Source organism: Corapipo altera, unplaced genomic scaffold (assembly GCF_003945725.1).
Source record: "Corapipo altera isolate COAL_440 unplaced genomic scaffold, ASM394572v1 56, whole genome shotgun sequence".
Classification (NCBI taxonomy): Eukaryota; Metazoa; Chordata; class Aves; order Passeriformes; family Pipridae; genus Corapipo; species Corapipo altera.
The window spans coordinates 7,096,512-7,110,238 of NW_020884896.1; the positions used below are offsets into that span (position 1 = coordinate 7,096,512).

A 13,727-nucleotide genomic window follows, 5' to 3' on the forward strand; every position below is an offset into this window, starting at 1 on the left:
TTAACTCAGTTAAGAAACTGGATGGGTCCAGTTCACACATAATTTTCTTTAAAAAAGGAACCAAAGGCTTGTCCATTTGCCAAACAGAATAGCCTAAGTCCAGCAAGTACACTCTGGAGGTTCTCTAAGCACTAAATTACTTTTTCTGGTTTTGCTTGTAGTCTTCCTTCTGGTACCCATCCCTCCAGTCTCAAAAGTCATTTGTTTTAAGGGATAAGGAAAAGTCTACAGCTTAGGGATAGACAGGGCACTAGTTATGCAAAATAAAGCTCCATTGACTTTAAAGATTGTAACAGATTTGTTTATTTTTAACCATTTTTAAAAACACCGGGCCTTTCAATTCTCTTACCCATCCTCTGTAGACTATAAAATTAAATTTTCCCTAGTATCTATCTGAGAAAGGGACATGATTTGAGTTCTGCCATGTGCATCTGTTAGAGAGAAATTTATTCTGAAAAGCCAGAAGACTGCACTGGTGGGGAGCCATTAAGACTGAAACTAGGTATTGTAGGACATGTATGGGATGTGGACAGGGCTCAGACACAGTAATGCTGAAAAGGAACAGAGAGATGCTTCCTACCTCAAGCTATCCCAGCTACCTCCTTCCATCTTCGCTCCCTGCTCCACTCCACTGCCAGTGACTCCACAGCAGCTCACCACCTCCCTGGAGAAAATATTCCATGGGGAGATACCCTCCCACCATGATGAACACTGTGCAAGTACTTTAAAAGCTGAGAAAGAGATGAAGGGGCTGCACCACATCTACTAGGATCACAAGGAAAGGAAGAGAAAGGCAACAAATAGTTTAACAGTAACTATGCTCTAGAACACTGAATTGGGATAAAAAAAAATTAAAGTTATACATCCAAATAACTCATCTTTTCACATCCAGGTAAAGTGCAAGAAGTGAACAAGTTGCATATTGTCGTTTGGCCTAATTAGTTTGGTCCACCCATCTAGCTCCTGCCTTGCCAATTAGGCATGAAATAACATTGTTCCACATCAGCAACACCATTTATCCTTTTGGTTTGAGGGCAATGCCAAACAAAAGACTACAGAAGTGAAAAGGAAAGAAGAGGGACAGGAATCAGATCTATTACACTTATTTTCATGGACTGAACTGGGTACTTGACCCTTTGCCAATTATGAGAAATGACACTTTCTAGAGACAGAGTAAAGGAACAACAAAGTGCATGTCCAGAGCGTTACTAGGCACTCTTCTTAAGGCACTCAGGCCACTTGACAACTGCAGGTCCTTTCTTATGCAAAGACAGATAAGCCTCTTTGCAAGAAATTAATACCAAAGGGCAACAGAGAGAACTGCAATTTCTAAATAAGCATCTGTGTGCCCAAATTCCTGGGACGTGCATTCACACCCTTGCATCAGGGTCAGGCACTACTACTAATTATTACAATAGCTCTTCATGACTGCTAACAACACTGATGCTATATCACTTTTCTTGGTTTGGGTTTTTTCATGTTTCTTTTTTCTTTTTTTTTTTGGTTGGTTTGGATTTTGTTGGATTTTTGTGGTTTTTTTTTCCCGAGCCTTTCCATGTCTGTTCTGCACCAGTTCCTACTTTAAATGGCTTTGCAAGTTATTTATCTTGATCTTTCTATAAATGCTGAAACTTCTAAGATGGAAGTTTCCAGTATTGGTCATAATGACCACTACTTCCTTTACTGTAAAGTGTTTGGGAACTTTTAGTTCTGTTCCAGCTAGTTTGGGAAGCACCCTGTTCTATGTTAGATATTGTAGTATCAAACTTTTCTGTCAAAAATGAGAATAGCTCCTGCTAGTGTTAATATCCGTATTTGCTTTAAAACAAACAAAAAATGCCTTAAACAAAAAAACCCCAACTCAGCTATGAAGAAGCAGCTATCAGCAGAAGTTCAATGAGTCCAACAAGAATAGAGCTAGTCTTAATTATTATTTGACCTCATCTCCAAAGGACTGGTTTTCGCGTTGCTTTGTTTGATTTTTTAAGAATTAAATCAACATCAGAAATCAACATAACATAGCACTCAACATTACAGTGCACATCAAAACAAGGCAGTGAAAATGACTGCCGGGGATTTACTTCTCCACAGAAAACTGAAAAGTAAACAAGTGAGTCACAACACTCCAGTTTAAGTTTCAGCTGCCACTGCTATCTTGGTAAAAGATGTAACCATCAGTTTTGCAGAAATCTACCACACCAGTTGAGAATCTGGTTTGTAATTTATCCAACTAACACAGAGCAGTATAAAACCATTTTACAAAATGGTTTTTGTTCTATTTCTCATTCTGCAGTTGATTAAGAGCATACTAACTCATTGGAAAGTTTCTTAACAGTTTGGTTACATCTGTAAACTGATTTCTGTTTAATCCCATCTTCTGATGCTTTTGATCATGGCCTTTCACAACTCAGGATTTCCAACATGAGAAACATATAGCAGTGAGTACTGTTCATCCACTCATCATAATCCCCTTTTGAAAACTACGTCTCTATTAATATATTGAGTTTCAAATGAGAAACAAGACAAAGACTTGTGCTCCCTTCTCCTGATCAAATTCAAGATCTGAAGAATCTGTTTGTCAAGGACCTTCAAGTGATCTCCTTTTCTGAGACTGGCAATATTTACAAATCTAAATTAGGTAGTGCCTGTTGCAGGCTGTAAGGTTGCTCAGCCCTAACACAAGATTATCCCTAATAACTGAATGTCCTCACATGGCTTTGTTCAGCCCGGTTTTATATGTCTAAAGTGACAAGGTTTCCTCAAGCTCTGTAAGTAATTCATGCATAAAGCTAAACCACTTGTGGTTTTTGAATCCTAGACACCAGTCTCTTATCTGTTTGTTTATGCTTAAAAAAAGGACATGGTATTATTTCCCCCCACCCAAAACTTTGAACAGGTATATTCACTCACCTCCTGACAGCTGGGACTGGGTAGATGCACATCCACCAGTGACACCAGAGTATCAATTGTTTCCAGCTCCTGCTGGTAAAAGGTCTGAATTTTGTTTTCTAATAGAAAGCCTTGCACTTTCTCATGCAGCATATGGATTGAGAAATTCTGACCCTTCAGGCCACTACAAGGATACAAAGAATACATCAAAAGGCAAGAAATGGGTTTTAGAACAATTACCTAGAGTCAGCCCCCTAGACTGATTTCAAAGGTGAAAAGGTATTTTATTATTCTTAGAGAATTTTATTTTAAATTCTTAATTAAATCAAAATATTTTTATATGCATAAACATTCAATTGTTCCTCTTCAATCATTTGCTGTAACAGTTTTGTGATTTTAAGATCTGCAGTCTCTGAAACCACACTACATGCATCAGACCTCCCAACAAGCATTCAGCTACTCTTAAACTGAATACAGAAATGGATGTTTGATTCAGTTTATTGAGGCCATGTATTTGTGATTTGATGATGACAAGGGCAGCAGAGCATTTCAATGGAATAGCTCCTTATCCTTACACATAAAACAAAATCAGGAAGGGACACTTCTCCATCCTCTCTGCTGACCTCAGCCCCAAATTTTGCTCAAAATCCTATTTTAGCTCACTAGATGCAAGAGGTCTATACACAGTATTTTACTACCTTCCTAATGTTCACTTTGGCTGATCACATTTCATTTCTCAGATACCTGGACAGGTGTCTCATCTGTATGGATCATCAATCATTTGGGAGAAAAGCAGGCTGCTACTGTATGTTTATGCAGAGTCTAAATCAGAGTTGGGCCCTGTTCTATCTTTCTCTACAGTTATTACAATAACAAAAAAAAAAAAATCATAAAATCCCACACTTTACCCCAAGACCAGCCCGGATACTGCATTTACCTCTGTCCTTCCTCAGGGCCTTGGAAAGGTTTATCATAAACTTCTCTATAGAGACAGGGGAGCTCCAGCATTCTTGAAATCTGAACATCATACAAAGGATCATCCACCTTATCTGGAGGAGCAAAAAGAACACACAGACTTAGCCAGAAGTGCTATATCAATTTTTTTAAGCAAGCAAACCTGAGGCAGCACAACAGAGCTTCACAGCCAGTATTAAACTGGCAAATGTTGTTCACCATTGTTTTTACAGAAACAAACCCACAAAGGCTACTCCTTCTTTTACAGTTTACTAGGAGGTAAATGGTCTGTTGTGGTGCATTGCAGATTATGCTTTTGTCTGACAACTTATTTAACCAGAATTTATGATCTCCATTTTACCTTTCAACAGCCTTCATCCATTAAATGAAGTTAACACATAGCAAAGAGCTTTATTTGGGCCAAAGTGAGAGCAATTTAGAGACTATTTGATTGCATGGCTCTCTTTGGTGTTATTACCAGCGCCTGAATGGGTTGTATATATTCATAAATCTTCTGTCTGGAAAAGAGGATTGAATTCCCTCGCAAATTTTAGCTAGAGCTGAAAAATCTAGACTTTTTATCTGAATTACAATGGTTTTTAAAAGACAGGGTTCTCCCCACCAAAGAAATAATTCTAATATTACCTCTGAAAGATTTCACTGGGGAAAACCAACTCTTACACAACAGCACAGATGCAGAACAGAGAAGAAATTATGTAACTGGAAGCTCCCAGGGTGTAAACAGTGGACTGCAGAGCCCTGCTGCCCAAAGAGCTGTCAGATACAGAGGCAGCACCTGCATGCAGATCTGTGCCTGGGTGACTGAAGGTGACTGAGTCATCCTGCAGAGCCAGGGAGTTCAGGAGAACCCAGGCTTCAGTGGAACACTGCCCATGTGCTGCTGCCTGCCCTTGGAATGGATTGTACAGGGTGCAACAAACAGCAGACACTTCCCCAAAGCATAACTCCCTGGATGAAGTGGGACATGAGAGGTCACCAGCCCCTTTCCCATGGGCTTGGTTGGTCTGCTTCAACACAGAGCAAGTCACTCTCACAGATATCCAACCACGGTATCTGCACAGCATTCCTGTAAGCATGTTAATCATCTTTTATAGTTTTTCCAGGAATGCCTTATTTACAGGCAACCTAATCCCACACATTAAGTAGTGTGTCTTCTAACCTTACACTGCTAAAATTGAAATAAAGATACACAGATGAAAATCTCTTTAGAAAAATCAGATGCCAGAAAATAAAGTGGAAAATATCCAGTTAATTACATACAGCTTAGACAGTTTCACAGATTCAGACAACTGAGTTAAATACGTCCCTGGTTCATAACACTCACAGAAACTTGAAGCCTGAATTTCTCTTTGTTGCCTGTAGGTTCGGATGTGACCTCTGACCCTGACAACATCCCCGATCTCCAGCTTGGTTTTCTGGCTCACTGTTTCTTGGAGTTTCTTCATCTGTTCAAACACAATAAGACTGCTGGGTGTGCTTGGATGACCTGCAAGCAGTGAGGGAAAGGGCATTAAAGTCAAGAGGACTGTCCTGTTGCATTCATCCACCTATGTATCACGAGACCCATATTACTAAAAAAAGGATAAGGTCCCAGGCACCATGTGTCCTGGGTAGCAAAACTTTTTGGTGACAAAGTTAGTTTACAGTATTATATTTATTTAAATAGTTCACCTGGGGAAAGTATAGAAGGGAGGAGATTTGGATTTACCCCTGAAAATGTCATAGTTGGGTTGCAAAATTGAATAATTAATGGGTTTTGTCATTTTTTGATTTTGTCATGCTAAGAGGATGAGAGGGGAAAAGAAAGGTCTGCTAAATCTTTTATAAAAGACAAATGAGTCATCTGAGGTGGGGCCAAACCATTCATGTGATGCAATTCAATGTCTACACTGCCGTGTAGCAACTTGACAGAACTTCATATTTACATAACTCATCTTTGCAGGACAGTAAATCCTTCATAACTTAAAACCTGATGAATGATCCAAGTATCTCTGATCACAATTACAAAAAGCTGGAAGAAAGCTTCCTGTGCCACCTAGGAACTTTTTTTAGCAGGTACAAATGAATTAAGCTTCCATTATTAACATAGTGTCCATCCAAACACTACTGATGTACTTGTGTAAAATAAGAACACAAAGCTGAAACAAGCATTCTGGGCTCTCATTCTATTTCAGGTAGTATTTCATGCAATTCCTTCTAATAAATTTAAGTTCCTCATAAAAAAATGATTTGATTGTGTCTCCCCTATTTTTTTAATTTTTTTTTGGAGAGCTGTGCCAGAACATAATTGCTCTAAAGTGAGAGCTGTCTTCTAGATTCCAGTTGGGATTGTTTGTATCACTTGTCATATCATTGTTAAATATAAGTAGGAATCATCCGTGTATGAATTATGTGTTTGTTCCACAGACAACAGAGTTTTTAACTTTTACATCAAGTTTTCCTTTCTCCATTCTATGCATATGTATCTCTAACACTGCAGATGACACTAGTAACATTTATTTCAGTAGGATATGATAAGCTCCATATTAGGTTTGTCAATCTACTACATGGGCTCCCAAAAAGATCCAAAGTAGAAAGCATTTCATACTTTGATCAATAAGAAACAGTGGGAGAAAAAGCAAAAAAAAAGTCAGAAACTATTGAGTTGTTCTGTTAGTGAGTGCAATAATAGATTCATTTCAAATGCACAATTACTGCACATTTAGGACTTTCCCAAATTGTAAAAGACTGCTGGCATCCTCCCACTGTGTTTTAAGCTACTTTCAAGTTCATTGCTGACAGTGTATGTGTGAGCAGGAGAATATGAATACAAAGGGAGGATTAATCCTGAAACCACTGTATCACAAGTGAAGGTCAATGGATTGACTTTGGAAACAGAAGTTGCGGAATGTTTCCAGCCTAGTTTCTCACGAGATGAAGTCACAAAAAGAACTCTAAGAAGAGAACTCTCTGAACAATGTCACAGCATAGAATTTAAATATCATATTACTCAGATAAGGAAAAGGCAGGGCAGGACATAATGTAATGGTTTTATTGGCCATTGAATGCAACACAAAAACTAACACAAAATTCCTAAAATGGCCCAGGTTGTAGGATGTGATGGTTTAAAATAAATAAAAAAAAATTGCATAGTTGAATTTGCTCTTCTGCAAGTTTGATCACTTAGGAAATCATGTAAGACAGACCTAGGAAAAAAGGCACCGTCAAAAGAGGAATTATTTACTTGATAAATTACCTGATAAAGGTGTTTCTCCTACCATGGGATTTTTCCAGCAGATACAATTTATAACTCCAGTACTATCATCCACTGCAAAAAAGAATTAAAAAAAATAAATCAAGAATTACAGAGTAGGAAAGCAGGTAGACATGTTCCGGGAAGTGAAGATACATAGATATGTAGGGAGATAACTGCCAAGGAAATCTCAGTCCAACCAGTTTGAAAGGGAAAGTGGGTGTCCAACCCCACTTATACCTCTGAAATAATTTCCACAGTAATTTCAATCATGGAAGTAGCTCAGCACCAGATGTGTTTATGTGCATGGTCACCAAAGGAACAGGTATATTTTCACAAAAAGATCAAGCACTAATTTAAATGATGAGGCTTCAATACATATATTGAATACTAAAGGGTTTTAATTTCATTGACAAGGTCAGAAGAAGAACCAGTGTTGAAAGCCAAAGTCAGACAAATTAAAACAGGAAACCAGGATTAAACCACAGAAGCATCTCTGTCACAGTGAGAAAACAGCATTCTAACATTGGGGGATACAACCGTGTGAATAAACTAGGAGTGCTGCTGCATTGGTTTCCGTGCTAATGTTGTGTTCGAAGTCTGCTGGCCTTTCCTGTACAAGAAGATGTCTGAGGAGCAGAAAGGCAGCTCCTCTAACCAGGAAGGACAGCACATGTTCATGGTTCTGCTCTAGGCCAGGAATTCCCAACTTAAACTATAGGTAATGGTGGCATGCATGCCACTTCCGCTGCAGAAAAAGCTCAGCACCTTCTCCCGAGCATGGGAGCTGTCTAGTTTTTCCTGTTTTGCCAGTGGTCAATCAAAATAAGTTTTATAATTTCTGCCCCAGGCACTGCATTGTCAATGACAGCAGAAAAAGACAAAACCCAAAGGAAACTAAAACCTATCAGAAGAATCAGTTGTTCTACAGATCGAGAGATTGTATATAGATGGCCTGTTCACCAAACACTCTCTATATAGAAAGGCACTAAATGTCTGTCAAGCATCATCCAGCCAACGTTCCAAGCACATTGCTTCTTCAGTGTAACCATCTCCAATACTCAGATTCCACTCTTCACAAAAGGAAACCTGCAATTTTCTTCTGCTCCTTAAACCAGATCCATGATTAAAAAAGTAACAACAGTGTTTACCAAGAAGGTGCTGATTGGTACCTGCAGTCACTTCCTTCAGAAACCATAGCATCAAAGCAAAATGCCTTTGCATTGTCTCATGTGTTTTGAAACAACCTCCCTATTTAGGGGGTCTAATTTCAAATCATTGTCTTGCCTTCCTGTTTCCCAGTAGTTTAGCTGCACATTACTACTAACAAACATACAACATTTATAAGATGCAGGCAATTCCAAACTCCATCACAAAAGTATGTTCATCTTTTCTATCCCTCTTTTGAGCTCCTGTGTCTGCAACTATTTCAGCAGCTTTAACTTTAACCAGAGCACAGATAACGATCTAACTGGTAGGATTTCCTCTCTTGGTATAGACAGACAGCAACTATTTTAGCAGTCAAAACCTACATAAACCATGCCAAAGCCATCCACGCAAGCCAGCAATGAGAAACAGGGCAGATGACATTTCACTATTACATTCCTGAAGCTTCTAGATGTTCCAGCTCTTGCCTGGCTGTTGCAGCAAATGAAACATACTTCCTAAGAAGGGCTTGGAAACCAACCAAACAAGACTGAAGGATTAGGAGACCACACTCCTCCTCCTCAACGTAACAGCTGAAACTGAGTCCTGGAGAGATTGACCAGTACGTGACCATACAGAGAATCTGGTAGCAGAGCAAGGTGCTGAAACAAAGTCTGCCAGTTCATAGATAAAAGTTTGAGCAAAAAGACAAGTAACTCCTGAAGCACAGACGAATGACAACTCTTGCAATTGTATTCTAATTAGACAGGAGAATGTTAATCTATTTTAAATGCACTCAAAGGGTCTACAAGCTTTTGAAAACTTCCTGTGCTCCCTGTGCCGCCCTTCCTCATCTCTTTGGGTTTAAAGTTTTGTTTATTTGGTTTTTTGTGAGTTTGCCTTTTTTTTTCTTCTCCCCTGTTTCTTGTTCGTTTGGATTTGGTTTTTTTGACTCTTACTTAACTATTTGAGGGGTAGCACTGTCAAAGCTACTTTAAACAAGATAATTGCATTCATTTTTATTACTTTATGACAAAAAGGGTACAGTTCTTGTGAGGCCTGCCAGAACCTACTGAGATCCTGGTAAGATTTTTTTTCTTTTGTTTTTAAGGCAAGCGCCTTTCATCCTTTCAATTCGGTTCTGGAGCATAAGGAAAACCACATGTGATGACTGGTTTTGTTAAAAAGGAAGGGGGGAGAAAAAGAGGTCAGAAAGGTGCATTAGCTAAAATATGAGCTTGGTCAAAGCTACATTTTAATTGGATATCCTCCTCCTAGCTGATCATAATAATAGCAATAAACAATCAACCCAAAATGTCAAAATTAATGTTAAAAAAATAAAAATTGCATGCTGTGTCAGACAGGATAAAGTCAGTTCACTCCCTTTTACAATTATTATTTTATCACCAGTTCTGGTTTTCAGCAGAGAGGACCTAAGATTCTTTAAAGTGAGCGGTGTGTATTTTGAATCAGACAGACAGGAAATGGGGGGGGGGGCATAGTGGCAGTGACACAAAGACATTTCAGTTCCCTATCAGAGAGAAAGTACAAAGGGAGAATTGCTTTGTAAGTCACTTTTAAGCAGATGGAAAGTGAGCAAGCCTTGAGCAGCGTGTGGCATTCCAACTGATGCAACGCCTGATCCATGACTCACAAACCGGAGTCTTGAACTGAGAAACACAAGAAGTTATAAGCAGGAAACTGTCTAAGAAGTTAAAATTTTACACTGTTGGAGTCGGCTTGACTGAAAGGGAGGGCAGGCTGGGGAAGGGCACCTGGCAGGTAGCCTGAAAGCTCAAACCAGGAACTGCCAGAACAAAGTGTGGAGTTGGATGAGACAGGACAGCAGGAAGCAGGCTCACTGAGAGCTGCACTTAAAGGTTGGCTGATCTAACACTAAGGCCTCAATTCCAGTACTCTACAGTTTCTTTTTATTTCCATTCCTCTGTTTTCTGCCCCAGTCAAACATTTTCAACAGGATTACTTGTTAAACAGATGCTGAGGATAGCACTGAAAACTTTTGTCCATAGAATTGTTTTGCCTTGGTCATTTTGATTCTGTCTTCTCATGAAGTGATAACTTATTTGCATACTAGTGCAATAAAAGAACAATAGCTGAAGTTCAGTTTACGTTTCAACGCTTCATTGCATCATCAATTACATCTCCACCTCTTAACCTAGGCATTTTTTACCCTGTGCCATTTCAAGTGCCAGAGAATCTCGTTCATCAAAATATTTACTGACAACTTATTATTTAGCATAATGGCGAGATAATAACAAACATTCAGAAATTAGACTTAAAAAACCAAAATCTAGAAAATATTCACGCTAAGACACTTGCAAGGAGAGCACAGTGTCAACTCTGAGCAGCTGCATCCTGTGCAGGGTATGTTGGATGCACTAGCAGCCAATGCTACTCTGCAGCAGTATGATGCAACTGCAGGTGTTGTGGAACCTGGGGCCTGGTTGTCACCTGTATCTTCACAATACTTCTGTGCTGCTGACTCAATTTTATAAGCAAGGGAATTTGGAAGAAGAGGCACTCCATGACTTACCTCTGTCAGGTGGAAACCCACAGCAGAGGAAGACATTGGGCACAAGGGCTTCAACAGGATCTGTGCATTTGCCTCCCCCTTCCTACTGAGAGGTCACCTCCCCCCATCTTTTGAAACTTGCCACATCACCACTATTCCACTCTGCTTTTTTTTTCAGATAAAAAACACAGCTGAACAAAATGACAATCAGATGTTTCCATGTTAATAAAACTGTCTGAATACTGGGAAAAGCAATAGGGAGGAGACAACTCCCAGCTGGTGTTGGCAAGGACTGGTACTATGATGCTTGAGTTAGATTTGCTAAGACTCTTGTGCATCTAAACATAAACAAGCTCCTGACTGCTATTAAAAAGCTATTAAAAGCTGCCTCCAAGATACGACAAAACATACAAGAAGTCAGAAGGGATTTCTAAGGTTCAAAAGAGGAAGAAGCAGTTTCCCATTTGCAGGCACTGTTAAATCTGTTTGTACCTGACCAAAGGAACTCCATATATATGAGAGAAAGGTGGTGGAGTCCAGTGACAAAGCAACAATCAAAATTAAGATTTGCTATATGACCACAAAAGAATCAGGTACTCTGTTGTAACTATTTGATTCTCCACTTTTGAAGTGAAGATAAACAGTAGCTTCCCTAAATTTGCCAAGTAATCCGAGCTGCAGATATACATTGTATTAGGATAAGAGCACAGTTGTTTCAAGAACAGACAATGATCAAATAAGGAAGCCTTTCAGTTCCAACAGTAACTAAGATTAGAAGGCTGATAACTGCAAGAAGAAAGAAAGAAACTTTCCTTACCTCCATAATTATAAAAGGCATCTCTCTCCTTGGTTTGAACCACTATCCCGACAACATCCACTTGTCTTACTGGATGTCCATTATAAAAGAATATACCTAGATATAGAACATGCTTGATTAGTGTAACTATTTCTTTCAACATCCTATCCTACACAGTCACATTTATCAGTAAAAAACATAATTTCTTACATATTTAATATATCTGAAATTATACAATGCCTACACAGGAAAAATTCCCTGGACACTGAAGACTAGGAAGGCTAAAAGGAAAAAGTATCAGCTCCACTTGGGATACCAAAAGCTTGCTTTTATAGAGTGTCAAAACTTCATTAACCTCGTTTTCTTGCACATTTGGATCTGAAAAACAGCTGCAGGCATTAGGGGTTTTTTAATTTCTTGTTTTGTTGTTTCATTTGGGTTTTTGTTTTGTTTTGCTTTGTTGTTTGTTGGTTTTGAATTTTTTTTATATCTTCATCGGGCTTCAGAATAAATAATAGAACACAAAGGAAGCAGTTTGAGCTTCTCACAATGCAGCTGTTTCTGATTAAGGCAGAGCCTCTGAAAGGAAAACTAACATAATTCTGTCTTTCATTTCTAGAAGAACAGGAGCCATGGGGGCAGGGTGAGAGTAACAACCCTCTCAGACTGAGGAGTACACTATTGCAGTCATTGTGGACTACATCCTGAACTTCAGTTTCTGAAAAAAACACGTTCTAAAAACATCCCTTCAAAGCTATTTTTGTGCATCTATAAAGATAACTTGAATAACACATAGAAATGTGTCCAGGAAACAGTGAGAAATCAGAGCCCAGTGGACTCTGACAGCACTGAGGTTGCCTCATTCTGTAATCCCTTTCAAGAGAATGACAAATGTTGTTAACAAACACCAATGTAAACATTATACACTGAGGCTTCACAGTGCACTATCAGGAGAATGATAGGGCAATAAGCTCCAAATATACCCTGGGCTGGCTAGTTTTCAGAGCATGTGTTTTCTCCAGCTTTTGAATACTGCTGCTTTACCAAAGTATGCCATCTGGGATGTTCAGTAACTGTCTTCTGAAAACTAGATAACTCGAGGGATTTGAAAGGGAACATTTGGCTCTATACACTGTGGCAAGTGTTATTCTTACAAAGGGAAAGAGAGGCAAGGCAGCAAGGGAGTCAGAAAAAAGTCCTGTATAAAAAAAAAACAACCCAAAACCAAAATCCAAAAATAACTTGTCCTACATAGCTAACAGCCTTAAGTGAGCCTGAAATTAACTTTCTTCATGCAAGACAGAGAGAAAATCCAAAAGCTTCTGAAGAAATAATAGGTGATCAGCCAAGCAGATCATAAACACAAGTTTTGCACATGAAAATCCATTGCATTGTTTTGAGGATGCATTTATCACTCTCATTGTAGATTTGGCTGTACTAATCATGCAGTCAGTGGTCAGGTCTGGCATAGAAAATGTTTGGCAGGTCTGTCCACTTTTCTCTCATTTACCAGGACACTGTTATAGAAACCCTCAATGGAGATGCTCCCAGTGTACATAGTTATTCATTCATTACAACATCTCAATAAAAGGTCTGGGCTGGTTTCAGGGTAAGTCTGTAGAGCAGAGACTCCAAGCTCCTGATTATGCAAACAAGCAACATGTTATTATGTTCATTTCCCAGTTAGTAAGCTGAGTTTTAGCAAATGACAGAGACTGAATAAAACTTGTTCTCTCCAACCCCATAAATTCATATAGAACTCCACCCTTACTCTCCAAGAAACTACTCAAATTAATTTGAAAGACAAAATTATATTTAACCTATTAAAAGCTCTTGGACTTGATGACTTAAAGGTATAAATTGTTGCTCCTGCCAGCTTATTTGTTCAAATTATGTCCGTATTGGTAGCAATAAAAATACACTAAACATTTGAAGCTACGGACAAACATGTTCTTTGAGGCTCCTAATAACCCAGTAAACAACACATACAGCACTAGGCTCTTACCACAACAGGAAGCCACAGCAGGGGTACAAGGGCCTATAGATACAGAGCTCCCTAGAGCAGGTGCTGTTCACATCTTTACCAGCATTACTGAGCACTGAGCTGTTAGACATTGCTTTAATTATTATTACCTCCTTTTATGCTATTTGTAGCT

At 38.9% G+C, this 13,727-nt stretch overlaps 1 protein-coding gene across 6 annotated transcripts in view; it reads right to left on the reverse strand.

The window, feature by feature from the left end:
* The window catches only part of STN1 (STN1, CST complex subunit), a 43,654-nt gene that overhangs the window by 10,560 nt on the left and 19,367 nt on the right, over window positions 1-13,727 (reverse strand). For 5 of the 6 annotated variants that reach the window (XM_027648270.1, XM_027648271.1, XM_027648273.1 and 2 more), the window contains exons 3-7: window positions 11,593-11,688; window positions 7,100-7,171; window positions 5,189-5,350; window positions 3,827-3,938; window positions 2,911-3,073 (exon numbers count right to left, since the gene is read on the reverse strand). In XM_027648270.1, coding sequence (XP_027504071.1) covers window positions 2,911-3,073; window positions 3,827-3,938; window positions 5,189-5,350; window positions 7,100-7,171; window positions 11,593-11,688 — 605 coding nt within the window. Of the gene's footprint in view, window positions 1-580; window positions 763-2,910; window positions 3,074-3,826; window positions 3,939-5,188; window positions 5,351-7,099; window positions 7,172-11,592; window positions 11,689-13,727 lie in introns of all 6 variants that reach the window. The other variant, XM_027648276.1, reaches the window with a different exon arrangement.